The sequence below is a fragment of the Medicago truncatula genome, chromosome 3 (genome assembly GCF_003473485.1).
Source record: "Medicago truncatula cultivar Jemalong A17 chromosome 3, MtrunA17r5.0-ANR, whole genome shotgun sequence".
In the NCBI taxonomy this organism is placed as follows: domain Eukaryota; kingdom Viridiplantae; phylum Streptophyta; class Magnoliopsida; order Fabales; family Fabaceae; genus Medicago; species Medicago truncatula.
The window spans coordinates 1,567,351-1,594,560 of NC_053044.1; the positions used below are offsets into that span (position 1 = coordinate 1,567,351).

General features: G+C 33.6%; 4 protein-coding genes, 2 long non-coding RNA genes and 1 pseudogene across 8 annotated transcripts; 4 read left to right on the forward strand and 3 right to left on the reverse strand.

Moving 5' to 3' along the window:
* Positions 1 to 253: 253 nt before the first annotated feature.
* LOC112420341 (CHD3-type chromatin-remodeling factor PICKLE-like) lies at positions 254 to 4,490 on the reverse strand. Of its 3 annotated transcripts, none has more exons than XR_005645122.1 (7): positions 3,590 to 4,490; positions 3,285 to 3,417; positions 3,088 to 3,188; positions 2,291 to 2,969; positions 1,786 to 1,916; positions 1,321 to 1,394; positions 254 to 1,182 (listed from the first exon to the last, which is right to left on the reverse strand). XR_005645122.1 is itself a non-coding variant. In XM_039831280.1 (5 exons), the coding sequence occupies exons 1-4, from the start codon at positions 2,607 to 2,609 to the stop codon at positions 1,364 to 1,366; spliced, it is 384 nt and encodes a 127-aa protein (XP_039687214.1). In that variant the 5' UTR covers positions 2,610 to 3,073; the 3' UTR covers positions 254 to 1,182; positions 1,321 to 1,363. The 3 variants fall into 3 exon arrangements, 1 of the variants encoding a protein (XP_039687214.1); XR_005645121.1 differs by having other exon boundaries at positions 3,088 to 3,194; positions 3,590 to 4,489; XM_039831280.1 differs by lacking the exons at positions 3,088 to 3,188; positions 3,285 to 3,417; positions 3,590 to 4,490 and having other exon boundaries at positions 2,291 to 2,367; positions 2,465 to 3,073.
* A 3,737-nt stretch (positions 4,491 to 8,227) lies between these two features.
* Positions 8,228 to 9,641, reverse strand: LOC11411787 (uncharacterized). Its single transcript, XM_003598153.4, has one exon. The coding sequence runs from the start codon at positions 9,194 to 9,196 to the stop codon at positions 8,474 to 8,476; it is 723 nt and encodes a 240-aa protein (XP_003598201.1). The 5' UTR covers positions 9,197 to 9,641; the 3' UTR covers positions 8,228 to 8,473.
* Positions 9,345 to 9,989, forward strand: LOC112420516 (uncharacterized). Its single transcript, XM_024780292.1, has one exon. It carries the CDS (start codon positions 9,345 to 9,347, stop codon positions 9,987 to 9,989), a length of 645 nt encoding a protein of 214 aa, XP_024636060.1.
* A 1,974-nt stretch (positions 9,990 to 11,963) lies between these two features.
* LOC112420432 (60S ribosomal protein L23-like) lies at positions 11,964 to 15,284 on the forward strand (annotated as a pseudogene).
* Positions 15,285 to 16,382: 1,098 nt separating this feature from the next.
* Positions 16,383 to 20,501, reverse strand: LOC11420307 (pentatricopeptide repeat-containing protein At2g13420, mitochondrial). Its single transcript, XM_003598155.4, has 2 exons — positions 18,880 to 20,501; positions 16,383 to 17,449 (listed from the first exon to the last, which is right to left on the reverse strand). Exon 1 carries the CDS (start codon positions 20,419 to 20,421, stop codon positions 18,910 to 18,912), a length of 1,512 nt encoding a protein of 503 aa, XP_003598203.1. The 5' UTR covers positions 20,422 to 20,501; the 3' UTR covers positions 16,383 to 17,449; positions 18,880 to 18,909.
* Positions 20,502 to 22,864: 2,363 nt separating this feature from the next.
* On the forward strand, positions 22,865 to 23,342 carry LOC11416298 (uncharacterized). Its single transcript, XR_003010313.2, has 2 exons — positions 22,865 to 23,025; positions 23,128 to 23,342. It is a non-coding gene; the product is annotated as an uncharacterized lncRNA (long non-coding RNA).
* A 2,833-nt stretch (positions 23,343 to 26,175) lies between these two features.
* On the forward strand, positions 26,176 to 26,734 carry LOC11422391 (uncharacterized). Its single transcript, XR_003010312.2, has 2 exons — positions 26,176 to 26,336; positions 26,439 to 26,734. It is a non-coding gene; the product is annotated as an uncharacterized lncRNA (long non-coding RNA).
* Positions 26,735 to 27,210: the final 476 nt, after the last annotated feature.

The window sequence follows — 27,210 nt, forward strand, 5'->3', positions numbered from 1 at the left end:
CTAAGGTTATCCTTGAAAGTGATTTCCTTATGTTATTTGTACCAGTAACTGGTTTATGGATGAGTGCTCTTGGAGTAGTCGGTATGGCCCTGAACCTACGTGCCTATGACTTCGTTCTCAAGAAATCCGCGCAGCGGAAGATCCTGAATTTGAGACTTTCTACACAAAAAATATTCTCTTAAATGAAGGTATTCGTGCGTGGATGGCGGCTCAAGATCAGCCTCATGAAAACCTTATATTCCTTGAGGAGGTTCTACCACGTGGAAACGCTCTTTAATGGAACTTTAGCTTTAACGGGCCGTGACCAAGAAACTACCGGTTTTGCTTGGTGGGCCGGGAATGCCCGACTTATCAATTTATCCGGTAAACTACTGGGGGGCCATGTAGCCCATGCCGGATTAATAGTATTCTGGGCCGGAGCAATGAACCTATTTGAAGTCGCTCATTCCCAAATTGTGGCACTAACTGTTAATCATCCTAAACTCTATGTTTGAGATTTTGGGATGATCAGAGGTGACTGTCTCCATATTCTTTCATCTTTTCCCAACTTTATTACAAGTAGTGTTACCATAAAATGAATAGTGTGACTCATTCTGCACTATTAGAAACTTTGTATTGAATTGAATCCTCAATTTTTAATAGAGGGATACTTTAAAGAAAAATGATAAATATATATTGGATATCTAAAACAGACAAAGTTTTGTAACAAAGTTAAAATATTTAAAAAACCAACTATTTGAAATAGAGTGAGTATATATAAAATACAACCATGTATAAAATATCTGCCTATTAGGTATTGCATTTAATCATTCCAAAAAAATGACCGCCGCATCAGGTATGTCATGACATCAAACTGGTACCATTCTTTTCCTTATATCTGGAAGACATACTGCTTCATAACTCTCTCCATCAGACTCGAGCTGCGAGCTTACTTTTTGGATTCCAACTGCATTACATCTAGATTTGCATCATCTTGAGGGATGATGAAATGGATTCAGAATCCAAAACTTGAGTCTGTGGTATGATAACTGATCCGTTATCAGAATTTGTTATTGGCTCTTGAGCAGATTGATTTGGTGTCAGATTGTGGACAAGTCCAACAATGATTTCTAGTTTTGTCAGTTCTCTAGACATCGATGTATGAACCAAATCCTCAGTATTTTTCTCCACAACATTGCACATCTGTGAATAGAGGGAAATATAATTGATAAAGTTGCTCAGCAGATAACTGTTTCCTAGCTCCTACCGTTATTGTATCATGCAGCCATCATTCATATATAAAGCACATCTGAAGAGAGACAAATACAAACACATTTTTACCTCATTGTAAAGATGAGCTAGCGTTGACCGATTAGGATCATTGTCACAAGCAGAAATAGAGAAATCTCTTGAAACTGCAAAAAATGGAAGAATTAGAATTAAATCTTTGAGTTGGGTATGCTGATAACAAAGGAAAAATGTGAGAAAAGGTCTTCAAAGAAAAAGAAAAAAAACACCAAATGACATACAGAAAACATATTCAGATCCTTATCATCAACAATATCTGGCCACTTTCCATATCCATGCCTTAATAGAAAAGAACTATGTATGTTAGAGGATTACATAACCTATAAAGATTACAAAAAAGCAAAAACATGCAAAATCGTTTTTCATTAAATGACATAAAATGGAAGGTAACATACGTAGACACACACACACACAGACATTATGGATAGATGCAATGCAATTATCTATATATCTATTAAAAGACACTTTGTCAAGAAAAAAAGAAAGAAAAGGACATACTTCAAAACTGCATGCAGTAAGACTAAATCATTCTCCTCCTTCCCTCTATTTGTACTTCTCAAGCCTGCATATTGTGACATGATGTCGTCTGAAAAAAGTGGAGTGCCAGGATTCTCTGATGCAAATTTCACCTGTCATTCCATATTTGAAGACGAGGAGAACATATTCATCAACTAAAGGAAATATTAATAGTAAAAAATAATGTAAACAGGATAGTTATGGGTTACTAGTGTGATGTAAATATGGTAGCTTTATAATTTAATAGTTATGGGTGTCATGTAAAAAATAATGTAAATAGAACAGACGCTAATGAAATATAACTTATGCCTGAAAGTTTATGACCATTTCAAGAAAGTAATTCTAGGTAAAAGTTTTCTAATTTTGAAACAATTGGACACATGAACAGTTAAACCAAGTGTGAGAGGGAAGAAAGAAAGCAATCATGACACAATAGTATACAAAAAACAAGCAACAAATATACAGCAAGTTTATTTCAAGAACTTACCTTTTCCCTTATCAATGACAAAACCGATATTCTAACAAGTACTTCATCTATTTGAAGTCCTTCTTTCAGAACACCATCTACAGACACATTTCAACAGGAGGGAAAAATAAGTAAACTGAAAATATTGGAAAGATGGTACTGAGAGAAATACTACAGGAATAAGGGATCTATCACTTGAGAATGTAGGGGAATCATTTATATCTTCAGCAATATGAGACAAGAAAAGGGTTCCATGCCTGTTCAAAATATATAGATCAAATTCACTCGCAAATAATGATTTAAGATACAATAAACCATGTAATGGGTAAAACCATATCATACTGTACTCTACAACTAATTATGCATCTATCCCATATAAGGGGGTCTCACCATTCCCCAAGAGTATTTAATTTAGTGACATATTTGGAATAAACTATAACATTAAATGTTCTCATTGGTCATATTTGTACCCAAATGTCCTCTAATCCGCCCCCTCCCCCCTCCCCCCAACAAAACAAAAGCTAATATGAAAAGCTACAAATTCTGGCATAAAATAACAATTGGATTAATCAAAATAAAACTAAATTAGAATGTGAGACATGTTCATGGAAAATAAGAGCACTGCTCATTGATTTCTTCATAAGTCTTCTGCTTCATGTGGGGAATAAAATCCTTCCAATCAAAATCGCCGACCCCAAACCTGTTATTGACTAAACAAATGAGATAAACTGCAAATATTTCCATGAAAAAACCCTCTTTAATATGTAAGGGTTAGGGAAAGACTAGACCTAATCGTAAACTAACAACTAGAATGTAACCTCGTTAATATGAAGGAAAGCAGCTCTCTGACGTTGAGTAAAACCAAGAACTTTTAGCGATCTTCCTTCACCTTCCATTAAAGGTGGTGGATTTGTGTTATCTGCAGCTAATGTATAAATTAACATCACAGTTAAAGACAGATAAATGAATTCCAATATTATCAATGAAATGATAAGTGAAAATTGATATGTATTACGAGCTTTCTTTTTGGAAGGTCTTCTGGAAGTAGTGGTTCTTGTTGAATTTGAATCAACGTCGGTAAGATCCACTTCACAATCATCATCTTCGCCGTCGGAGCCTACACCTTCTAGAGGAGCAAAATTCTCCCCCTTAAAAGAAACCATCTGGAAAGTCAGTGAATCACGTCTACAACCTCAACAAAAACACAATCAAAAGGAGAGCAAAAATATACATTAGCACAAACGCATAGTAGACAAGAACAAAAACAATTTCCCTTGTATACTAATACAAGTTATACAAGTAAATAACACGGTGGCATACCAGTAATGTTGTGCGGTTTCGCTTCCCTTTACCCAAGGCATCTTGCACTTCAAGTTTTTGCTCTTGGTATTTGTCTTTTAGCAATTCCTCCCAAAAGTTTTTTCCTTCTGAAGCCTCAACTTTATCAATGTATTCAAAATTTGCCACCTAGAACATATTATCTATCAGGTAAATGAAAAGAACAGAACCTAAATAATGAGCGCAAAATGATTTTGTGCAACTACTTTCTTTTATAAAGAAAAAGTTGATGTTTAATTAAGATTATAGGAATTGTGCAACTACTTTGACTTGAGATTATTTTAGAAGATTTGAAGATAAAATGGGAAGGACTATGAAGCTCTAATGAGAAAATAAATAAGAAAACAGCTCAGCACACAATCCAATTCAGCGTGATTGAACTTAGCATGTCAAGGTTGACAGATATTTCATAAAGAAGCAGAATGGTTACTTGATTTGTACTCTATATGTGCGAAATAGGACAGCTTGTATATATTCTCGCTAAAGGATTGATTGAATATCCCAATTTTTGAAACAAAAATATCCAATCTGGGAGTTTAGAATACCTATTCACCAACTTCAGGGGGGTATGGAAAATCTGTGAGTTTAAGGAATGCATATATAGAGTTATAGTTTAGTTTGCATTATTTTGTAATCTCTTATAATATAAGAAAGGAGTGCACACTCAACCACAGCTTGACCTCTGGCAGCGTGTGTGTGTCATTTGGCCGCGCCTTTGGTTGACAAGTGGGTAGCTTCAATTCATGCCTCGTGTCCAGTTGGGTTTTAACCATTTGCTTCCAAAGAGAAAAGGTTGTTTGTGTCGTGAAGAGGGAAATCTTCAGAAAGATTTTGAAATGGCTTTGGAAAAAGCATATGTCACTTCCTTGGGGGAAGTGGGTTGTACCTCTCTCTCTCTCTCTCTCTCTCTCTCTCTCTCTCTCTCTCTCATTTTGTTTTGTTCCGATTTTTTCATTTTGCAGGTTCCTTCAAGCATTCTTCATCCTGGTAGATATTTTATCTTTTTTTTACAGTAACATCTTTTTGCTTTTCTGCTTGAAATTTGTATATAATCATGTTCTTATTTTCACTTTTGTTCAAACTTTTTTTGAGAACAACACTTCCATAGATCGGTTCCTGCTTGCATGAAATCAGTTTCCCAAAGTAATATTTTCGGGAAAGTGATTTTAAGAACAAACCATATCATAGATCTATTGAAGTGCATTCATCATTCATCATTTATGCTTGAGGAGTTTGTGTTGTTGACATGTTTATAATATCACTAATCACCATGTAAAAGTCAAAGTTTGGTTGTTTTACATGTTCATCTTCAAAAAATAATGCAAATAATATCACTAATCACCATGTAAGTCAAAGTTAGGTTTTGTTTCATGTTTAACTTTCAAAAAATTTGAGTTGTGTGTCTAACATTATGTTTTTGTCAACTGAAAAACATTTGGTATTTTACATGCTTATGTTTTAAACTATGTCCCTGATACTCTTGTTGTTAATAACATGTTGTTTTGATAGAAACAATGGCTAGGCCTTTGCAAAAGATCAAGAACCTCAATGATTCCAAATCCCTGGAAAATTGTTGTTCGAGTTGTTGACATGTGGACTGTTGCAAATTCAAAGAAGAAACAGCATATTGAGATGGTGTTGTGTGACAAAGAGGTGGGTTTGAAAGCACTCAACTATGTGGTTACAACATCACTAATCTATATTTAATTACAGTTGGTACTTCAACAACATTTTCTCGTGTTAATAAGGGTTTCCTTATGCATGTTCCCCCAACATTGTCAAAGTTAATGTCAATGCCTTTGGGGAAGCCTATTATCAATTGTTGTGTATGAAAAAGTGGATATTGAACCATATAAGTAAGAGAATCGATATATCTGCTATTTAAATTTTGAGTAAATATGTGGTGTTCATTTTACTCGTGTAGATTCTCTAGTACCTGCTCCAAATTTGAACTATTCAAGTCAAAACTATTACTTGATGATAAATTCATTTGTTTCATTTGTTGTTTCAGTAACCTACAGCATGAAAACAGAATTCAAGTTAAAGTTTGGTCTCCATGAGAACTATATATCAATCAATAGAAATGTATGAAGGAAAAACCTCAGATTATTCATTCAAAAACATTTAACGTAACCAGTAACATAATCATCTCATATTATTTTTCATTTAAGCAAGGAGAGAGAAATATACCTAATAGCTGAACCTGCAAGCAAGTATTCGATGAACTCTACAACTACATACAGAACTTTATCAGCAAAGAAAGTAGTCTAGACAATGTTCAAAATCAAAATAGACTGAGACTTTTTGCAAATGAATACCTTAATTGCTTATATTGAAGAAGAAAAAATATGGTTAGTCTATTTTTGTGGATGGATTTGACTCTTTGATAAAACATCAATCAAAATTCAGGAATGCCAGATAATTAATCACACATAAAACAAGCAAGGGATTAAAAATGTAACTGGTACAAGAACAAAAAATATGGACTTAACAATAACATCTCTTGTATTTCACAAGGTGGCAATAAGAACAAAAAAATATGAGCCAAGTACAATTCTGGGTTTTCGCACTATAACCCAGCAGGGTCAGCAAGTGAGGCAGATCCTATTTTTAGACTACAGTGGCAACACTTTTAGACTAATTGAACTCCTATTTTTAGTCTTCCGGGAGCAATTAGAAACCTGAAGATTTGTTTCAACAAATCCCTTTGAAGCTTCCAAGAATGACCTAGGGAGCAAGGAAGTCCTTTCAACAGACAAAACAGAGTGAGATACATTGGTTATGGAGCTTATTGAGCAGCCTAAAGGTAGAGGATAATATAGATTCAGCAGCCTAAAAGTACAAACAGAAAACGTTCAGACTTCAATTAAATTATATATCGAGCAGCAGAATAATTAGTTTAGCCAAGTTACATGCACACATTTGTAAACAGCTTTTTGAAGACATGATTGCTTTTGTTCGAAACATGCAGCACAATATTTAAGTTATTTTGCAGGAAAATCAAGGACATGACTTGTTCTCAAGTAAAACTGGAACATGAGCATGAACATTAATCTTTCAGATAAATGAAGAGAAAATGCCATATAGGATTAGTTGTCTGATATATGATTTCTGAGAGACTTGGCTTCCAAAAAACTTAGGCACAGGAAAATCAAGGTTGGAGCATATCCAACATAACGATGGCAGCGACTTAGATTACCTCAGGCATAGACCAAGCATAGAGCTAAGAATCATCATCTGCAACTAACACCTGTATTCTCCTCTTTCGCTTCCTTGTCTATCGACTCCTTCACGGAATAGCACCAGTTGATATGAAAGGTATTAATACTAACCAACATTAAGCATGCAGGACATGGTAAAAACTAGAAAAATAATGAATACAAAAAATTAGTTAGAAAGGTAGTATTAAGGGAAAAATAATCCAGACACCACACCACAGAGATAAGATAAGGATAGGTACATAAAGGAGAACATACTAGTACAGTTATTAAAATTATGAAAACATAAGCAATTTGTCTTGAAGCAACGCAAATTAACAAGACATTTTTATAAACTAGGTATTTGGTTTAAGTGCTTGTTCTATCATCAAGCGGCGATGCTTACATTCTTTTTCTCTAATCTCATTCCCATGAAACTCAAGCTCCAGCTTCATGTCGGCCCTCTATGATTTTCGTCGCTTTGGCAGGACATCTCTTGACAGCACGTTTGAAACTGGTGTCACACAGCTTTACATCCTCATCAGATTCAGACTTCTCATGTCAAATTCCTCCCTCGCCTTCCTCTCTAATTCCTCCTCCTCCTCCTTCGCCTTCCTGTCTAATTCCTCTCTTGCTTGTCTGTCATGGCACTAAGGTTGCCCCGATTGTGTCGTCCATGGATCGACCAGGGGCAACACAGGAAAGTGTTGTGGGAATGGCGCCATAAAAAGGGGTGAGTAGGGAGTTTTTGTTTCAACAAATCCCTTAGATGCCTCAAGAGTGATCTAGGGAGCAGGGACCTTCTTTTAACAGAATGAGCGAGATGAGGCATACGAAAAATCAAGGTTAGGGTACATCCAACAAGAGTGATGGTAGAGATTTTTAGATTACCTTCAGGACAAGGGGGAAAAAATTGACCATTTCCACATTCATTATTAACGTTATCCCAATGAGCAGACGGATATTTACAAATCATGATCTCTTCTCAAAGGGCATAGCATGTAGCACTGAATGGATCGTTAATATCCTCAATCTTTGCAGAGACAGTTCTGGCATGAAATTGCTGTAGATTAAATTTAATGTGATATCATACCATGTATGTGAAGACCAGAAGCATAGAGTTAAGAATCTTCATCTGTGACTAAAATCCACATCACATTGCATAGAATAACTTTTCAAGTAAGTGCAGACCTAAAAAGTCAATTCAAACAAATTCTGAAAAAGTTTCTTATGAGTCCATTTGTTGTTTCAGTAACCTACAGCATGGAAACAGAATATGGAAACAGAACTCAAGTTAAAGTTGTGTCTCCATGAGAACTATATATCAATCAATAGAAATGTATGAAGGAAAAACCTCAGATGATTCATTCAGAAGACTCTCCGGGGTCTAAATTTTTTCATATAAGAACCAATGCAGTTGATGTGGAAGGTATGAACACTAACATTAAACATTCAAAGCATGGTAAAAAAATGAATCCAAAATAGTTATAAATCCTTATGAAGGTAGTATTTTGGGAAAACAGAAACAACCCAGAGAACAGAGATAACATATCAAAATTCTCCAAGAGAGATACACAAAGGATAGCTGGTACAATTAATATTAATAATAATTATTAAAAACATAACAGTGCAAATCTTCTTAGTAGTCCTTCTCTAATTCTTGAAATATTCATCCCTCCTTCGCCTCGGCCTCCTTGATCTTCATGTCAAGCTCCTTCTTGCCTTTCTTGTTAGCCTTCCTCTTAGCCTTCTCCCTCTCCATGGCCTTGGTCCTCTTCCAAGCCTCCTCGGCCTTCTGCAACTCCTCCATGACCTTCTTGTCTTCTTCTAAACCCTCCTTATATTCTTGATCCAATTCATGATCCAACTCAGTAAAGATCTTCTTCAGATCTCTGTCAATTATGACACGCGTTCGTTGTTTTTCATTTTCGGCAGCAAGTCTCTTCCTACGGCTTTCAAAAATGCGATCATCATCAGAATTCGACTCCATCTTACTTTCCAGATCTGCGTACTTGAAGAAATATTCATACGCCTCCTCCTTGGCCTTGGCCTCGGCCTCGGCCTCTTTGTCAGACTCAGAATCAGACTCCACCTCCGTCTCCTTGACTAATTCCTCCTTTGTGGTACTGGAGTTTGCCCCTATTGTGTCGTCGTCGGCGGCACCACCATAAAAGGGGGTGTGCAGGGTTAGGGTTGAGAAGGGTCCAATTCCAAGGTTAGAGATGAGATCGGAATCGTTTTGTCCGAGGCTTCCGGAAAAGAAGAGACGCTGATTGGAAACAGGCATGCCGTTGAATTGTTGGATCGCGACCTTCAACTGATGGACAGTGGTGGCGTTAGGGTTTACGTCTAAGGAAAACTTCTCGCCGCTCGGTGGCACAATGAATACCATTGCTTTGCTACGATACTTTGGTTAAAAAATTAGGCCACATTCAACCTTTTAAAAACTTTTCACTAATGCTGTTGCCGAGAGCTTTGCAGCTTGTATTTTCTCTTTACTGTGCAGGCTGACAGTTGAAGAATGCAAGGACTTGGCGATGATGTTATGGTGTATTTGGAGACGTCGTAATGACAAGGTATGGGATGGTCAGCTGCAGCCGAGTAACATAGCAGTCCAGCTAGCGCGCGAGTTGTTATTTCAATGGCAAGCTGCTAGAAATTCTGCTACTACACAAGTTCAGCAATCACCGCAAGATACAATTGCGTGGCAGCCACCAGCCGCGGGATTTCTGAAATGTAACGTAGATGCAGCCATTTTCAGTGAACAGAACCGGTTTGGGACAGGTATGTGTGTTCGAGATCAGCGAGGCAGGTTCTTAAAAGCTGCTACAAATTGGTATGAAGGTTGTCCTCCTCCTCAAGAAGCGGAAGCAGTTGGATTACGCGATGCCATTTTGTGGCTTGGACAGTTAGAATTATCAAATGTGCAATTAGAACTAGATTGTAAACTAGTGGTGGATAGCATATATGATAAGAATAACAACCAGGCAGAATTTGGTAGTATCATTGATGACTGCAGGTCACTATTACAACAATTTACAAACTTTAAGATAAGTTTTGTTAGGAGACAAGCGAATGTTGTCGCTCATAGTTTCGCTAGGGTGTCAATATTTCAAGCTCGTCACCAAGTCTTTGATTTGATTCCATCTTGTATTCCAAATTGTGTGATGAATGAAATGATATGAGTTTTTTGTTGTCAAAAAAAAAAAAACTTTTCACTAATGGATATAACTGTCATTTTGCATTTTTAATTTACTATTTTGTCTCATGCGCGTCTTTTTCACCTACCTTTATACTACTCATTTTAGCCTCTGTTTGGTTTGGCTTTTGCAAAGCCAGAATCAATTCTGGAGCATTTCAAAAGCAATTCTGCAATATTTAACATGTTTGGTTTGACTTTTCAAACTAGCTTTTATCCTCCGAAAGCAATTCTAGTTGAAGCTACAATTCCTAGCTTCTTACTTTCCTAGAATCAATTCTACACCCTCAATTCTATTAATTCCATTCCTGCCCTCATTAATTTTTCTAACCCTTCTCCAACCGAATTTTTTCTTTCTGCAGTCTTATTAAAATAAATGTTGGTGAAGAGAATAACATTTATTGAAATTATTGAGCACAGGCAAAATAATTAGTATTGTACTTTAAATTATTATATCAATATTTTAGTACTATAATACACATTATGTTAGTTTTGTAATAATATTTTAATACTCTATTGCACTTTAAATTCTATTATCTATTTGTAATTTTTATTTTCATGATGTTAGTATTGTAATACCTTATATTTTAGGACTATATTGCACTTAATTATCTTAATTTAGTAATTTCTATTTATTTGTATTTAACTATGTCTATTTTGGTAATTATACATTCAAAAGTAATTTTGATCAAAACTATCCAAACAACAATCATTCTGTTTAATCAATTCTGCATTATTGCATCCAAACATAAATCAATTCTGTCAGAATCAATTCTGTCAAAATCAATTCTTTCAGAATCAATTCTGTCAGAATCAATTCTACACACCTCAGAACCAAACACACACTTAAGTTACTTCCTCTTAAACCAGAAAAACTTCATAACCTTGACAATTTTTTTAAGCAATCGCCGCACGTGCATGGTTTGGTAGGTTCATCAAAGTTATGGTAGATTTAGGCTTCAAACAAAGCCAAGGAGACCATACTTTATTTATCAAACACTCCGAAACAAGGGGAGTAACAGTGTTGCTGGTATATGTGGATGAGATTATAGTGACAGATGATGATGAAGAGGAGCTCTGAAGCTCCGATACTTCAAAATGGATGACGTATCATATCCCCTGCGTATCATGCATCGATACCTGCCCGATACGTATCCGGAGAGTATCCAAATATTAAATTTTATTTTTAAAAAAATAATTATCCGATATTTTCCGATATATCTCGATACGCACGGATACTTGTGTTTTTTATATTATTTTGATTTCTGTTTTTTTTTTTTTTGTGTAAAAAATAAGAATAAAAACATTATAAACGTTGGTTACTTGTTAGTGTTAACTCTTGGTATTGATGTGTTCTTTTTTTGAATATAATGATTTTTTTTTTGGATATAGTGATTCTTTTTTGGATCGATATAGTATAGCACTAACAAGTTCATTTTATAGTGTAGCATTGATGCATAACACTGCTGGTGCTCTTTTTGGTATATATTGTGTATGTAATTACCTAATGACCACTCTCTTAATCGTCAATATTATATTTATATTAATGTGCTATGGTTTCTTGTGTTTGTTAATATACTTGCATAATAAAAAAATGGTTATAATTATATAATACATTTAATTATATAATTTTTTTTATTAACGTATCCCAGCCGTATCGTATCTTGATTTTTGAAATTTTTCCGTATCGACGTATCGGTGCAGTATCGTATCCGTATCGTATCTCGTATCCGAGCTTCACATCTTTCTTACTAAAGCTTGTTTGGTCAAGCTATTAGTAACCCTAATTCTTAACCTAATTTTTTCCCTCCATCATACAAGCAATTAATTCTCGTTAATGTTTTTCCTACTCATCAAACTAAGTTCAAATTTTAAATTTCCCTCCCACAAAAAATTGAGTCTGCCGATGCATCTACCTAAGGCATATGGATGATTGCATTAAATAGCGTCTCACCTATTCTTTGTTTCCAATGTGCCTCCCATGCCACTATCTACATGTATGTTCTGTTAACAACTTGCTTTGCCTTTTCCAATGCATTATAGATCACATTCTTTTACTCTCACCTATTCTCAAAATTCTGCACTACAGATCTACAATCTCTTCTCCACACAAATTTCATCTCTCATAGAACAGCAACCCATTCACCCTTATCGCCTCTATTTTCGGCACTATCTACACTGTTTCGCCATCTAAAAATGTACAGATAAAACCTCGCCGGGACGGCCATGTTCGGCATAACGTTTTGTTTTATTTTTTATTTTCTTTCACGTTTCTTCATTTCATTCAGTTTTTTGCTTCGTCTGAGACAACATGTGTTGCGCCGACAATCGTTTCTCCGTCGTCCTTGCTCTTTGCTTCAAAGGTGAGTCTATTCTTTCATTACTTTGCTGTTACAACATCAAGAATCCCTAAATTAATTTTAAAATTGCAACCTTCTAATTATTTGGTTATATGAAATCTTCTAATATTGATACTTATGTTCATCTCAAGGTCGATTTGTGCATTGTATCTCTTCTTCTTTTTTTAATCAGTTTTTTTTTTAATGATTATTTGAAAACCCCTTTTGATCTATGTGCTAAAAATTGAGTTTTTTTTGTTGGGTTTGTTGAAATCTGAATAGTAGTTTGAATTTGATAAATATTGCTATTTAAACATGTTTAATGATTGTTGTTTTTTTAATTTATCAGAGTGATCCTTGGTTCTGAGTATGCTTGATGATAATTTGCTGGATTCTATTGAGTGGTGAAATGGTGATTGATTATTGAGATGTTAGTTATTTTTAGCTGTATATAATTTGTGTTTTTTGGAATTTGGTATTTGATTGATATGTACTGGTTTGAAAAGTAGTGTTTTTTGTTGGAGGAATAGATTGTTTGATTAATTATGAATTAGTTAGGATGGATTTGCAGAATAATATGCACTATTCTTATATTTATGTTCATTTCAATTTGGCCTAATTTTTGCAGAATAATATGCACCATCCGTATGTCATTGGGTCTATCAGTGGCGGCAACGGTGAACTCTGCTGATAACATCGGAGGAAAGAATCTGCACATCATCTCCGTGAAGGGAATCAAGGGTAGATTGAATCGTCTTCCTTCAGCTTGTGTTGGTGACATGGTGATTGATGGCTACTGTGAAGAAGGGGAAACCTGATCTCAGGAAGAAGGTTTTGCCAGTTGTCATCGTTCGTCAGCGTAAGCCTTGGCGCCAAAAGGATCGTGTCTTCATGTACTTCAAAGATAATGACGGCATTATTGTGAATCCTAAGGGAGAAATGAAAGATTATGCTATCACTGGACCAATTGGTAACGAGTGTGCTGAGCTTTGGCCTATGATTGCAAGTGCTGCCAATGCCATTGTATGAGTGTGGATTATGTTTCAAGATTGCAGGTAGTGCTGATGCCATTTTGTGGAAATTTTAATACAAATCTAAATAGATGATATGAATGTATATGATAATGTGGTGGGTTGTGATTTCTAACTCAACCGACAATGCAAAGAAGATGCATGCCAATCATGATTTAGTTACTGGCCATCAGAAGAACTCAAATAACTTTTGGGTATACTTCATGCTTTCTCCTTTTCATGTGTAGGGTTAATTAGTCATGCTACTTAGGCACCTGTCTATTGGAGCAAATTTAGAATAATAACTTTTCTGCTTTTGATGTAATAGAATATCACTTTTGAATAAGTCAATCAAGCTTCAAGTTCCAGGGGTGTGAAGAATTACAAAAACTCTTTAATTGAAGTTGCAGATTTTTTATGTTGCTGCTTTTCAAGTAAAAGGCCCACTCTAAAGGTATTTTTTTTTTTGTTTATATTGTCCTAATCTTTAGTCTATGTCAGTATAGAATTAATAGTGCATAGTTTAAATTTTATTTTGCTGACGGAATTGTAACGTAGAGAAAGGTTAAATGTTCTTAGGTTACTTGAATTTGTTATTGGGTTTATTTGTGCTATTTTGACGTTGAATTTTTTATCTGTCATTGAACCAATGACTAAACAAAACGGTTTGAGAGTCCTGCAATACAAGTTAAAAATGATTGAAGTTGCATTTGTACTTATTTATAGTTGGTAAAAATATGTTCAATGTCTGGGGTTGAGTGATTATGGTTTAATGCGGAACAAAAATTGTTTTTATTTTTTAGATTGTATGCATTTTCTGCAAAAGTTGTCTATTGAATTTGAAGATTCCAAATACTTATGTTCTGCACTATTTTCTTTAGCAAATTATTTCCTTTCATGATGGTTTAGTAGATACATGGTTGAGAGGCAGCAATTGCATCATCATAATTCTTTCCGCTTAGCACGATCTTCCTTTTTTTTTTTGAGATGTTCAGGTGTTTCAGATAGGTTACTCATCGATAACATTTTATTCCTTGAGTCTATCATAAACTGTGCAGTTGTTTTCCCATGTTTTGCTGCCAAATATAATACCCATGTTGTTAACGTTTGTTAATTTGTTTTTTGGTTGCTTGGAAAAAAATTGTGGCACTACAAATGTTATTGAAATTATCTTGGTGAACACCATGTTTACACTGTAAAGAATGAGGTATAATATTAAAAGTAGCAGTTTGGCTTTATTTTTTTTCATTAAGTGAGTTGTTTTATACTTGAGTCACATATGCTATTTCATTTAAAATTTGAAGCGAACATTTGGTAAAGATTAGAGAACAATGTGCTCTAATTCTTTTGTTATTGAATTAACAGAACTGAGTTATAAGAGAGGTCATTTTACCTTATATACAATGAAAGATCTACTTGCTTAGTTGAATGACAGAAACTAAGAAACTGTGTCTACTTCATATTTGATCTACTAGCTTAGTACTATAATCTATTATAATATGATAATTTATTTATAGATCTATAACACATAATTTAAGTTAAATAGTATTTCTTTATTTTTGTTTTACAGTATCATGTGATCCACAAAGCTAATTAGGCAAAGTCTAAGTGTGACAACTTTTGATCCTAACTGTTTGGCTGAATTTGCAGGTATTGGTAAAGGATGATGATAATGTCAAGTAATGCCCCTAGCTTTTGTTAAAGGAATTTGCAAGAGATTTGAAAGTTGCTTGCCGTGTTTATGACAACTATATATCAAAACGAGAAAGTTATTTAACAGGGTGTCAATTTTCCATCTAAGAATAACTTCATAGCAAAAATGGTAGTCTAATGTATTTCAATTGTATATTTGTATTGTGGTAAGTTATTTAAGAGATTGATGAATCCTTGGATTATTGAGTTTGATGTAATTATGGATGATTTTCCATTAATTCAAGATGAATTACTACATTATTTTTGTTGAAAGTTATACTTCAGTTTAGTTTACGTGCAGTACACTAGCAAGTATGAATTTAGAAATTATCAACTATTCTTTTAATGTAAACTATAGTTATGCTGAAATATTACAAGTTAAACTATATCAAGAAATCATCAATTATTCGATAACACAATCATATTATTTGGTACCAAGTCTCCGTAATAGGTACTTACAGAGCAAGATTCTCTTATTGTGGATGGTCTAAATACACTTCTACTCAACTACTTACTAATTGAACCATGGATCTCTTTCTTATGTGATAGAAAGTTTATTTAATATATGTTGATTTATATAAATAATAATTTACTCAAATATTAAATAGCACATCAGACCCGTGCGGCACACGGGTCAAAAGTCTAGTAAGAGAAGTAAAAACTGTTAGGCCAACACTTAGCCGAAGAGTTTGATATCAATACCTTGGGAAAATTAAAGTATTTTTTGGGAATTGAAGTGGCTCACTCCAAGAAAGAAATTTTCACATCTCAACATAAATACATTACAGATCTTCTGCAAGAGATTGGCAAGACAACATGCAAGCTTGCAAGTACCCCAATTGATCCAAATGTGAAGTTGGGAATGCATAATAAAATGTTGCAGTTAATAAAGAAATGTATAAAAGGTTAGTCGAAAAACTTATATACCTATCACATACTAGATCTGATGTTGCTTTTTTAATAGAGAAAAACACACTTCATTCTTATTTTTCATTGTTGAAATGAGAATTTGATAAGGAGTGAGATCTGAAACATAAGAGAAAAATAATATGAGAGAATCATCATTTTCCTATGTACTTTTTACAACACATTATGGCTTTCATTCATCAGGTTATTCAATGAACCTTTTGATGTGTTGATAACAATTGCTACTGTCATAATTGGAACTTGGAAGTATTGCACAGCTTAAAGTGATCAATGCCTTAACTGTTTCTTTGCATCGAGTTTCATAAAACTGACCAACATATGCTCCAGAATGGTGCTATCAACTTTACAAGCTGCTAGACTAATATTTTTCTTTCCAAAATTAGGTATTTCATTCAATCAAACCACAAGAAGTCAGGCTAAAGGCATATCATATGTATTTATCACGGCCAAATATAATGTGGATATTTCTAAAGTTAACAAGGCAAATTAACCAAGCTCCCCCTACCATATACATCAGATATGTAAAGGATCTCAAGGACTACAAAATAGACACGAAACAAAATATGAACACAAGTTCAAAAAGAGTAAACCTAATGAAGACATCATAGAGCCAAAAATGGATAAACATTCAGAGAAACATGGCCATCATCAACCAAACATAAAACCTAAATCCAAACGAGTATTAAATTCATGCAACCAATTCAGATATCCAATATCCTTCAAGTATGTTCTGTTGTCATAGCCTTCCAATTGCAAGGGGGCTTTCGATGCTCAGCCTTCGTCAAACTAGCTAGAACTTGGATTTTCTTATTTTAGAATGCCTCTTTTTCATTGATGCTTCGTCTCCTCAAACATCATGCTTTGTGCTCACTTCAAGAGATTTCCAATTCTCTTTCTCATTCCAAATGACACCTTATCCTCTTTTCTTAAAATGTACCCCTCACAATCCCTACCCTTGTTCTTCTTGAAGGTAGACCATCCAATGCAAACCGTGGATCACCAGCACTTAAAGGAAGAGTTATGCATACCAACAATACTTCATAATACAATATTGTGACAACCTGATAGACTTTCTGTGGGTCTCAAGACACGTTAATATTCTACAAGCATAATTTTCAATCTTTTGACTGCAGACTAGACATAATATTGATGTATCTTGAAATCCATGAAACTAAAAATTTGTCGTGAATCTTGTATAATTTAACAATTGTCAATATCTGTAACTCTTTCTATAAAAGGAAGAGCTTGTAAGTTATTGGGAAGGAGTAATAAGTTATGTGGATGACAAGTTTGTGCCTTGCTTTCAATACAACTCCATTTATTCTTGTAGTATGTGTATATGTGAGGATCCCAGACCCATCGGTATAGAACCATCTCAATGTTTTAGAAAAGCTAATAAAACAGCACAAGTGCACAACCATGAAAACACCTCAGACAGAGAACCATCCCATTATGTGTTTTTTCTTCTCTGACTCAACCTAGCAGTAGGAATAGGTGAAGTGTTAGCAAAGAAAGAACTCACGCTCAAATTATACTATATTCTTTTCCAGCCTAATCTCTTATCCATTCCTAATTGTCATTTTTTTTTTCTTTTGTACTTTTCAGCTATTTTCCTACTTTTCCTTGCTTACTTTGCCATCAAATGTGAAACACACTCACATTCCCCAAATAGAATATCGTTTGATAATTAAACACTGCAACTTATTTCTAAATTGTTGACATTCAACATTTCACAGCTTTTATGGGAACCAACCTAAATAACCCATTCATCTGGACCAAAGAAGCTATTAACACTATACACAAACCGCATAGTGATTCCCCTAATTTATAGTATTAACGTTGTCAAATTGATAAATGAGACAAAAAAACAAAGCAACTTCATTGTGTTGTTGAGACAAGAGACAAAGCATAACAAGTATTCATTCTCAAGTTAATAGTTAGCAGAGAATATGAAGGGAGGGGTATCACTCTTTATATACTCTAATCAGACTCTATCTTTATTCTATGTTGGATATGAAAAAAAAATTTACATATAAAAAATATATTGTCTGGGGTGTGGTTGATTCCTAGTATAGTGAGGGTGAGTTAAATCAAAATTATATAAAATAAATAAATAAAGGTAATCAGAGCAAGTGATGTTAAATCCTAATCAAATCATAAGAGTGGATGACAACGGGTTGAGCCTCTGTCATCATAGCTGATAGATTAGTTTTCTTTGGAGATACAAATTATCTCTATGTTTATATCCCTAAACACCAACTAATTTATAGTGACACCCCTAATTTATAGTATTTAACATTGCCAAATTGTTAATTGAGACAAAAACCAAAGCAACTTCATTGTGTTGTTATGACAAGAAACAAAGCATAACAAGTATTTTATTCTCAAGTTAATACTATATTTATTTGTTTCCAGCCTTATCCTTGGTTTTCATTTCTTTCTTTTTTTTCTTTTGTACTTTTTAGCTGTTTTCCTACTTCTTTTCCTTGCTTTCTTTGTCATAAAAAAAGTAAATCATCAAATAAATACAGGTCAGACCAATTGTTATTCACGATGAGACATCAAAGGCAAAACACACTCTCGCTTGACCCAAAAGGCACCTCACATGCAGATAAAGAAGTGTCATCCGAATTTCAACAAAAGTTTCCCATACTACAGTAATGACAGACAACAAATAGAATAACCCTCAATTATTAAACAATACAACTTATTGCTGAAGTATTGACATTCCACATTTTACAGCTTTTAGGGGATATAAACACAGAGTCTCTATGATAAAGATACAACTAACCTAAACAACCCATTCATCTGGACCAAAGAAGTGACTTAACACTACATATGCAGCAAAACTAAACACTAGAATATATAATTAAGTTAAGACATAAAAAGTCTCAAAAGTCAAAAGTACCTCCTCATGTGTAACAATAGTAGCTGTAGCTCATCTCTTATATGGCTTCAAATGATAATTTTGAAACTCTGAACCAAATGTTATGGACTCTTGATCAAGCCTCTTCTTCAATCTCCTCCAAGTCCTCAACATATCAGACTGAATGAGACCTCTATATAGTGTCTCAAATGTAACTTTCTGAGGAAGAAACCCCTTTTCTATCATCTCAACAAAATATTGGCAAGCCTCCCTCCATTTCTTGCTCTCACACAACCCATGTATCAAAACCGTATACGAATCTAAATCCGGTCCAACCCCACTCTCCATCATATCATTCCAAATCTCCTTAACAACACCAATCATATCCGCCTTCAAAAACATGGCAATCAAAACCCCATAGGTATGTGTCGTCGGCTCACACAACCCATCCTCCTTCATCTTCTTAAAAAACTTCAAAGCCTTATCTGCATCCTTCCTCCCTCTATACTCCTTAAAGAAACAATTATACGTCGCAGCACAAGGACTCACACCATTCCTCACCATCTCATCAATCAAATCCTCCGCCTCTTCAATCCTCCCACACGAACAAAGACACTTAATCACCGACGTATAAGTGACCACATTCGGACAAATCCCTTTCTCCTTCATCAAACCCAACTTATCCAAAACCAACTGCGGCTTATGCGCCCTACTATAAACATGCAAAACAATCGAAAAGCTAGTCACATCCGGCTCAATCCCACTCTCACGCATTTCATCAAACACCTTCTCTGCATCCCTTATAGTCCTCTCAAATCTCTCCTCCGGATGCAAACTTGCCTTTCGACATATCCCATTCAATATCACATTATAAGTAACAACATTTGGTTCAACTCCTTTCACCTTCATCTCATTCAAAAACGACAATGCCGTCTTAAACCTTCCAATCTTACACCAACCATATATCAAAACAGTATACATTTTGACATCAGCTACAAATCTATTAGAATTTCTGTTAAACAACTCGCAAGCGTGTTTAACGTAACCATACTTACATAACGTGTCAAGCAAGTAAGTGAAATGGTCTGATGTTAATTTAGTATCTGTATACGATTCGATTTCATTGAAAGCGCGAACGGCTTGACGGGTTAAATTAGCAGAGATAAGTCTTTTAATGAGGATGAAAAAAGTGGTGGGTGTAGGAGGGAGGTTAATTTGGTCCATTTCAACAATGAGTTGCGAAGCGAGGTCGAATTGATGAACTTTGGAGACAATATCAATGAGGAGATTGTAGGATTGAAGAGAGAGAGGTGGGTTTGGGAGAGATTTGGAGAAATTGTGAAGGGAAAGAGCGATTTTGGAGTGGTGTTTGAGGAGAGTTAGGGTTTGGGTTAAGAGAATTGGGGTTAGGGTTATGCCATTGAGTTGAAGGGAAGATTCTGTGAAGTGGTAAGGGTTGTGGTGTGTTAGGAGTATTTTGGAGATTAATTCGGCGTCGTTTTGGGTTTGTGAAGAGATTGAAGAGAAGAAGCGTGTGATGGAGGAGTTGAAATTGCGGTGTGAGGGTTTCAGAAGAAACGCCATTTTTGAGTGAATGAGACCTAAAGCATGAGCAAGAAGATGAAGTATAAAAAATATGGACTGAATATGGACGAACGAAAGTCGTTTCAAATTATAGTGACTTACATAGTTTAAGGATTAATTTGATTTTTAATGAATAATTCAGGGATCGGTTTACCAATTTGTAATGATTTTTGTTTCATAAAAAAAAAATCGATCAAATTTGTCTATGTATATATAATGTGGAAGCTGACTTGGAACTTCACGTCAACGTCTAATCTGACACGTCAACATTGTTAACAGAGACATTTGACGGATGAATTAAATTGATTGATATTCATAAAATTCAGGAACATATCGCCTCTTTCAAAATATTCAGGGATGAAATTAGTCGACGAAATAGCCTATTTATTAAAGAAATATGTGCGGAAAAAATAAATACTATTAATACCGACACATTTGCATTGTTTTCTTCACTCTTCATGGATACCGACTATTAATCTATATGAGATTAGATGAGATAAGTACTAACTGATAGAACAGGGTATTAATTTGGGAAAAGAACTAGTAAAACTTTGTAAATAGTTTCAAAAGAGATACCGATTATTTATTTATTTTTAAGGAAAAAAGAGATACCGATTACCGATTATTGACAGCACAGATATAAATTTGTTCAAGAAAAAGGATTTGGGATATCAAAGTTACAAGTGAAGTCATGAGTCATGACCCTAACAATTCTCTCAATTGAATTCCTATGGAGTGAATGAGTTAGTTATTAACATCAATTTTTTTTTTCTTCAAATATTTTAGTGGCTAGAGCTCATACATTTTAAATGTGGAAAAGTGGAGTGTCAACGATTCGAATCCCTGCTTTTGCATAAATTATGCACCATGTCTACCAACTGAGATATGCTCACGAGACTATTAACATCAAAATTTATTGTGAATGAATCAATTTTTTTTTATCTCATTCATTTATTAGCGATTATAGTTGTAAGCTTGTGAATTGTTGACTGAGTGAAGTTTCACTTCTTAAAGGCCTATATTTGTTTTTTTTTTTATAGAGAAAATAGCTTATAACTTTTCATTAAAAATCAAAGTCGAGATACAAAGAGGTACATCATCAAAAACATGGGAACTAGTTAGGGAAATGGCCTCTGGAGCAAGAGTATGAGCGACCATATTCGCTTGTCTCCGACTAAACTCCACCTTAGAGTTTTCAAAACAATCATTGCAATTCTTCCTACATTCATCCATTATATCTCCAAACTCGGATATATCATTCCCGCCCTTATTGAAATAATCCACAACTTTCTTGGCATCCAACTCAAAATCTACATTCGAAAGTTGTAATTCTCGCACCTATTGAATAGCATGGTAAAGACCTAATGCTTCGCCTACATCCAAAGAGCAAACGGGAATCGACCACAATGTTTTAGCTTTGATAAAATTCATGTATTCATCTCTAATACACAACCCAAAACCAACACAATTCAATGCTTCCGAAAAAGACGCATCGACATTGCATTTTAACCTTCCTTGGTGCGGTTTCAGCCATTTGCACTGAACTGACAGCGTTACTGTTGCTGCAGAATTTATCATGACAGTAGCTGCAAAATCTGCCATGACAGCTAGTGGTGACCTGCAGGTGTCAGGTGCCACTGCATCCCCTAACTCTACTATAATTATCATATTATGCATGATATGTCCAACGGAACATTGTTGTTGCAGTGGATTGACGAGTTTGGAAACCCCCCAAGGGCGTATGTTTGATCCTCGTTAGCTTCTTTTTTTATATTATCCATTGTATTATTAATACTTTACTCAAAAAAAGAGGTTCCAATGGGAATTGAACCACATTCTCTATGGTAGTTTCAGGAAAATAAACCACTAGGCTAATTCATAATTTTGTCAATAACTTAAAACGGATTTATATATATTCTAAACATATTTGGCACCCTCAGAAAAAAAGTTCAAGATCCTCCACTAATGACAGCAGTAGTATGTGGTGCAGCTCCAGCAGCCCCACTTATTTGCTTCTTACAATTTGCGAAATTCCAGTTCTGTAGCATTTGCTTCGCGCGCTCAACAATAACCTGCCCAATGTCCGTAACATTCTCCCAAACACGTAAATTACGGCTTTTCCAAACACTCCACAATAATGTTGTAATCTGTTATGCTTGGCCTTGTGGCAGCTCTTGTAACAGAGTGAAAATAATTTCAGATGTGGTGTTGCTTTTCTGCATTACAGAAATCACTTTATTTTTATTATTGTTGTGAACATATCTTAAGAAAATAAATTCTAATATTTTATTATTTTTATTTTTTCTCTTTTTCAAATGTTGCCCCTACCTATCATAAAAAGCTAGAAATTTAACAAATAGAAAAATAATTTTTATTTTACCTTATCGATTGAGCGAGATAAAGAGGAAAAAATGACAAATTGGTAATCTATAAATGCAAAAATATAATAAACAAATAAACAAAGGATATGGTTCTTACAATATAAGAGATAAATAAAATTCTACTTGTTGCAAGTTTAGGAGAAAAATATGACTAAAATTATTAAGTTTGTTCATGTGATGATCCTCTTTATTTTGTTATTTTTTGTTGTAACTAACGTTAATGGTAAATCAATTTATGTTTTCTTTTCTTAACTTTATTGTTTATCTTATACAAAATCTTTCACCCCTTTAAATAATATTTGTTTCTTCTTGTTTTATATCACAGGAAAGTGGCCAAGTTGCAAAGAAGCTATTGATTGTGGAATAAACTTTTGCATTCGTCCTTTCAAAGCAAAATGCATGATGTTCACTTGTTTTTGTGTTCAAAATCCATGATGTTCCAAATTGTATGTCACTTTAGAAAAAATATTTATCTCAAATTGTATGTCACTTTAGAATATTAATGAAATATTAGTGTTATCTTTTCTATTATATCCTTAACTATTTATTACTCTTTCTTTTTTCAATTCTTTCATTTATTTTTCTCATATCATTTATTAAGGATAATTTTGTAAACCAACTCATAATATCTCTTTCCCACACAATATTAATTACATTTCTTAATATGTGTGAAATGTCCAAAACGTCATACAATTTGGGAGTATTACTTTTATAATTTGTCTTCACTTTGATTTGCAGACTTAGAGAGTTAATGAATAAATAGTTTTTATTGTGTACTTGGTTTTTAATCAATAATTAAATTATTAATATTAATGAAAGTCACAATTATATTCCTTAAAAAAATCACAGTTATAATAAAAAAAAAATATTGGCATAGAGTACTTCATTTTTTTTAAAAGGTTAAAAAAGTATATATTAAAAAGAAATAAGTGTCTAACACAAGATGTATTAAAGGAAACATAAAAGTTCAAGAATTACATCATACAATCATACAATCGAAGCTATTACAAGTAGCCAAAAACATAATGGAAAAAAAAAAGAAAAAAAAAAAAAACTCTCTTTAAACAAAGCAAAGGTGTCGACTTTCAAGTAGGGTAGTCAAAATCAAAACAAATTGTAATTTGATTTTAACCATTAGAAGATTTGAATTTTTAACTTTTTCAATAGGGAAAAAAGAGTCGATGTCCTGTTGTTAAAAATTCTCTCATTGTGGTCCTTCAAAATAATGAATAGTGCCGAAATTCAGAGAATATTAAAAGTTGTGCGGGAATTTTTAGAGAATCCTCTATCCCACTAAATTGAATAGAATGAACTTGTAGATTACCCTATGATACAAAATAATACCTAGCAACCCTGCAGTCAAATATCAAAGTTGATTGTAGTAGTTACATTGAAAGAATAAGTGTTTATGGTTTTCCACAATATCACAACTAAACGAACATAAAATATATGTATTTGCCAAGATGTGACCTCTATACAGGTTGTCTTTGGTAGGTGGGAGGTTAATTTTAAGGTTGCCATAAAAAAATCTGCAAGTCTTTTTTAGTGAATCGAGGAGGTGAAATTGGGTTGTGAGGATTTGAGAAGAAACACCATCATCGAGTTGTTTCGACAAATCTTTGAGTGAATGAGACTTAAAGCACGAGCAAGAAGATGAAGTATAAAAAAATATGGACTCAACGGCCTATTTTGTCCCTAAATTTGTATGCATTGATTTTATCGTCCCCAATTTTTTTGAAATAACCAATATGTCTTTGAATTTTACAGACGTCGATCAAATTGATCTCTCAATTAAGTATAGATGTTAATGTGTTGACGTGTCACATTAAGTCCTGATATGATGTTCCAAGTCAGCTTCCACGTGTATAAGGAAAAATTTGATCGAAAATTTTTGAATTTTATTTTTGAAACGAAAGTCGTTACAAATTGTTACATTGTCAAATCGATTTGATATTGAGTGACATAATTCAGGGATTGATTTGATATTGTAACAATTTGTAATGATTTTCATTTAAAAAGAAAAAAAATATCAAAAAATTTCGATCAAATTCGTCCATGTACACGTGGAAGCTGACTTGGAACTTCACATTAGCGTCTATCCTGACAGTGACACACCAACATTGTTAACGGAAAGACTTAATAGAAGGACTAAATTGACTGACATTCATAAAATTTAGGGACGTATTGACTATTTCAAAATATTTAAGGATCAAATTGATCGATGCGTACAAATTTGAGGTCTAAGTAACCTATTCACTCAAAAAAATATGTGGGGAAATGACTTCAAGTTAAAAAGATAAAGAATAAACAATAAAAAAAAAAAAAAAAAACAATAAGCCATCATTTTAAACTATTGATCTACGATCCAAATTTAAGCTTAGGTATTTTAAAATATAAAAACTAAATATTTATTTTTATTTGGATCATCCGATCAAAATTGAACGACTATCAATGCATGTGATTACGACAACAACGTGATTGTAGGGAATTTGATTTTGATGTATAGTTAGGTGTTGTATGAATTTACCACCATCGTGGTACTATCGACTATGCAAAGCAAGCTATAATTGGTGGTTTTTGTGTGGCGGGCTTACGGACGAGAGACACATTTACGTTTTCTTCCCTCTTCATGGATACTAACTATTAATCTATATGAGTTGAGATAAATACTAACTAGTAGAACAAGGTATTGATTTGAGAAAAGAACTAGTAAAACTTTGTTAATAGTTTCAAAAGAGATACCTATTATTGAGAGAACAAATAAAAATTTGTTCAAGAAAAAGGATTTGGGATATCAAAGTTACAAGTGAAGTCATGACCCTAACAATTCTCTCAATTGAATTTCTAATGGAGTGACTGAGTGAGATATGAACATAAAATTTTATTGTGAATGTATCTATTCTTTATCTCATCCATTTATTAGATATTATTGTTAACCGAGTGAAGTATCTCTTCTTCAAGGCCTATCTTGTTGTCACGGCCGTTTATGAGATTTTGATGGTCTAAAGCGAACCTACAATTTGAATCCTAACTAATAAATATATAAAAACATTAAATTTGATAAAAAACTAAGCAATTTTTTTATGGCTTAATAGACCCCTAAAAATAAATTGGGACCTAAATTTTATACTTATTTTTTGGGGCCTAGGGCAGTTCCCCATTCGCCTTCCTCAAATACGGCCCTGCCTGTTGTGAACTTATCTTCAGAAAACTTTGTATTTTATTATTCTTATTTTTGCTCCTTTTCAATTTTTGCCCCTACCTATCATAAAAGGTTAGAAATTTAACAAATAGAAAAATAATGGATACTTTACCTTATCGAGCGAGGAAAAGGGGCAAACATGACAAATTTATAATCTATATGTGCAAAAATTTATTAAGCAAATAAACAAAGCATGTAATTCTTACAACATAAGAGATAAATAAAATTCTATTTGTTGCAAGTTTAGGAGAAAAATATGACTAAAATTATTAAGTTTGTTCATGTGATGGTCCTCTTTATTTTGTTATTTTTTGTTGTAACTAACGTTAATGGTAAATCAATTTATGTTTTCTTTTCTTAACTTTATTGTTTATCTTATACAAAATCTTTCACCCCTTTAAATAATATTTGTTTCTTCTTGTTTTATATCACAGGAAAGTGGCCAAGTTGCAAAGAAGCTATTGATTGTGGAGAAAACTTTTGCATTAGTCGTTTTAGAGTAAAATGCTGGAGGTTCAAATGTTTTTGTATTCTGTGATAAGAGTTTGACATTGTAACTTCAACGGACAAAATCTATATCATGCTAGTGATGATGAAAGTAATCAAAATAGTAATAATTTTGATAAAATATATTTTGCTTTTAAGCCTGCAACTTATTTGTATGTCATAATGTTATTACTTTAATAATTTGTCTACACTTTAATTTACACTTTGGTTGGCCTTTGAACTTCTTTTACAGACTTAGAAAGTTAATGAAGAGATAGTTTCTATTGTGTACTTGGATTTTAATCAATAATTAAACTATTAATATTTAAATATGTCACAATTATAATATAAAAAAAAAATTATTGGCATATAGTACTCCATTATTGTTACTGATTTAGAGTTGTATGCAATACAAGCTACAGTTAATGTGAATAATATACCAAATTAACATGATGATAAACAAAACAATGAATCATATATCCATATATAGTACTATTAAAACATATATTATTACTTCATAAAAATACACAAACACACACAAAAGTCTTTTACTGTTTTCTTTAATGGTCAAGTCTTTTACTAGTTAAAAGTAAATTTTAATATATTAATTAATATAGATATTATAAAAAAAAAGTTCGAGTTTACGAGTTTACCTGTTTTGGGCCAGTTTTCTATTAAAATTCAATTCATTTTCTAAACGAGTTCATCTCTCCCATTTGT

Excerpts from the sequence above, each read along its gene's own strand:
- LOC112420341 (XM_039831280.1), bottom strand. The coding sequence starts at position 2,609 with ATGATATGGTTTTACCCATTACATGGTTTATTGTATCTTAAATCATTA. Across the intron at positions 2,368-2,464 it reads TGATTCCCCTACATTCTCAA|ATGGTGTTCTGAAAGAAGGA; the intron begins GTGATAGATCCC and ends ATGTGTCTGTAG. Across the intron at positions 1,395-1,785 it reads TTACTGCATGCAGTTTTGAA|TTTCAAGAGATTTCTCTATT; the intron begins GTATGTCCTTTT and ends CATTTTTTGCAG.
- LOC11411787 (XM_003598153.4), bottom strand. The coding sequence starts at position 9,196 with ATGGTATTCATTGTGCCACCGAGCGGCGAGAAGTTTTCCTTAGACGTA.
- LOC112420516 (XM_024780292.1), top strand. The coding sequence starts at position 9,345 with ATGTTATGGTGTATTTGGAGACGTCGTAATGACAAGGTATGGGATGGT.
- LOC11420307 (XM_003598155.4), bottom strand. The coding sequence starts at position 20,421 with ATGGCGTTTCTTCTGAAACCCTCACACCGCAATTTCAACTCCTCCATC.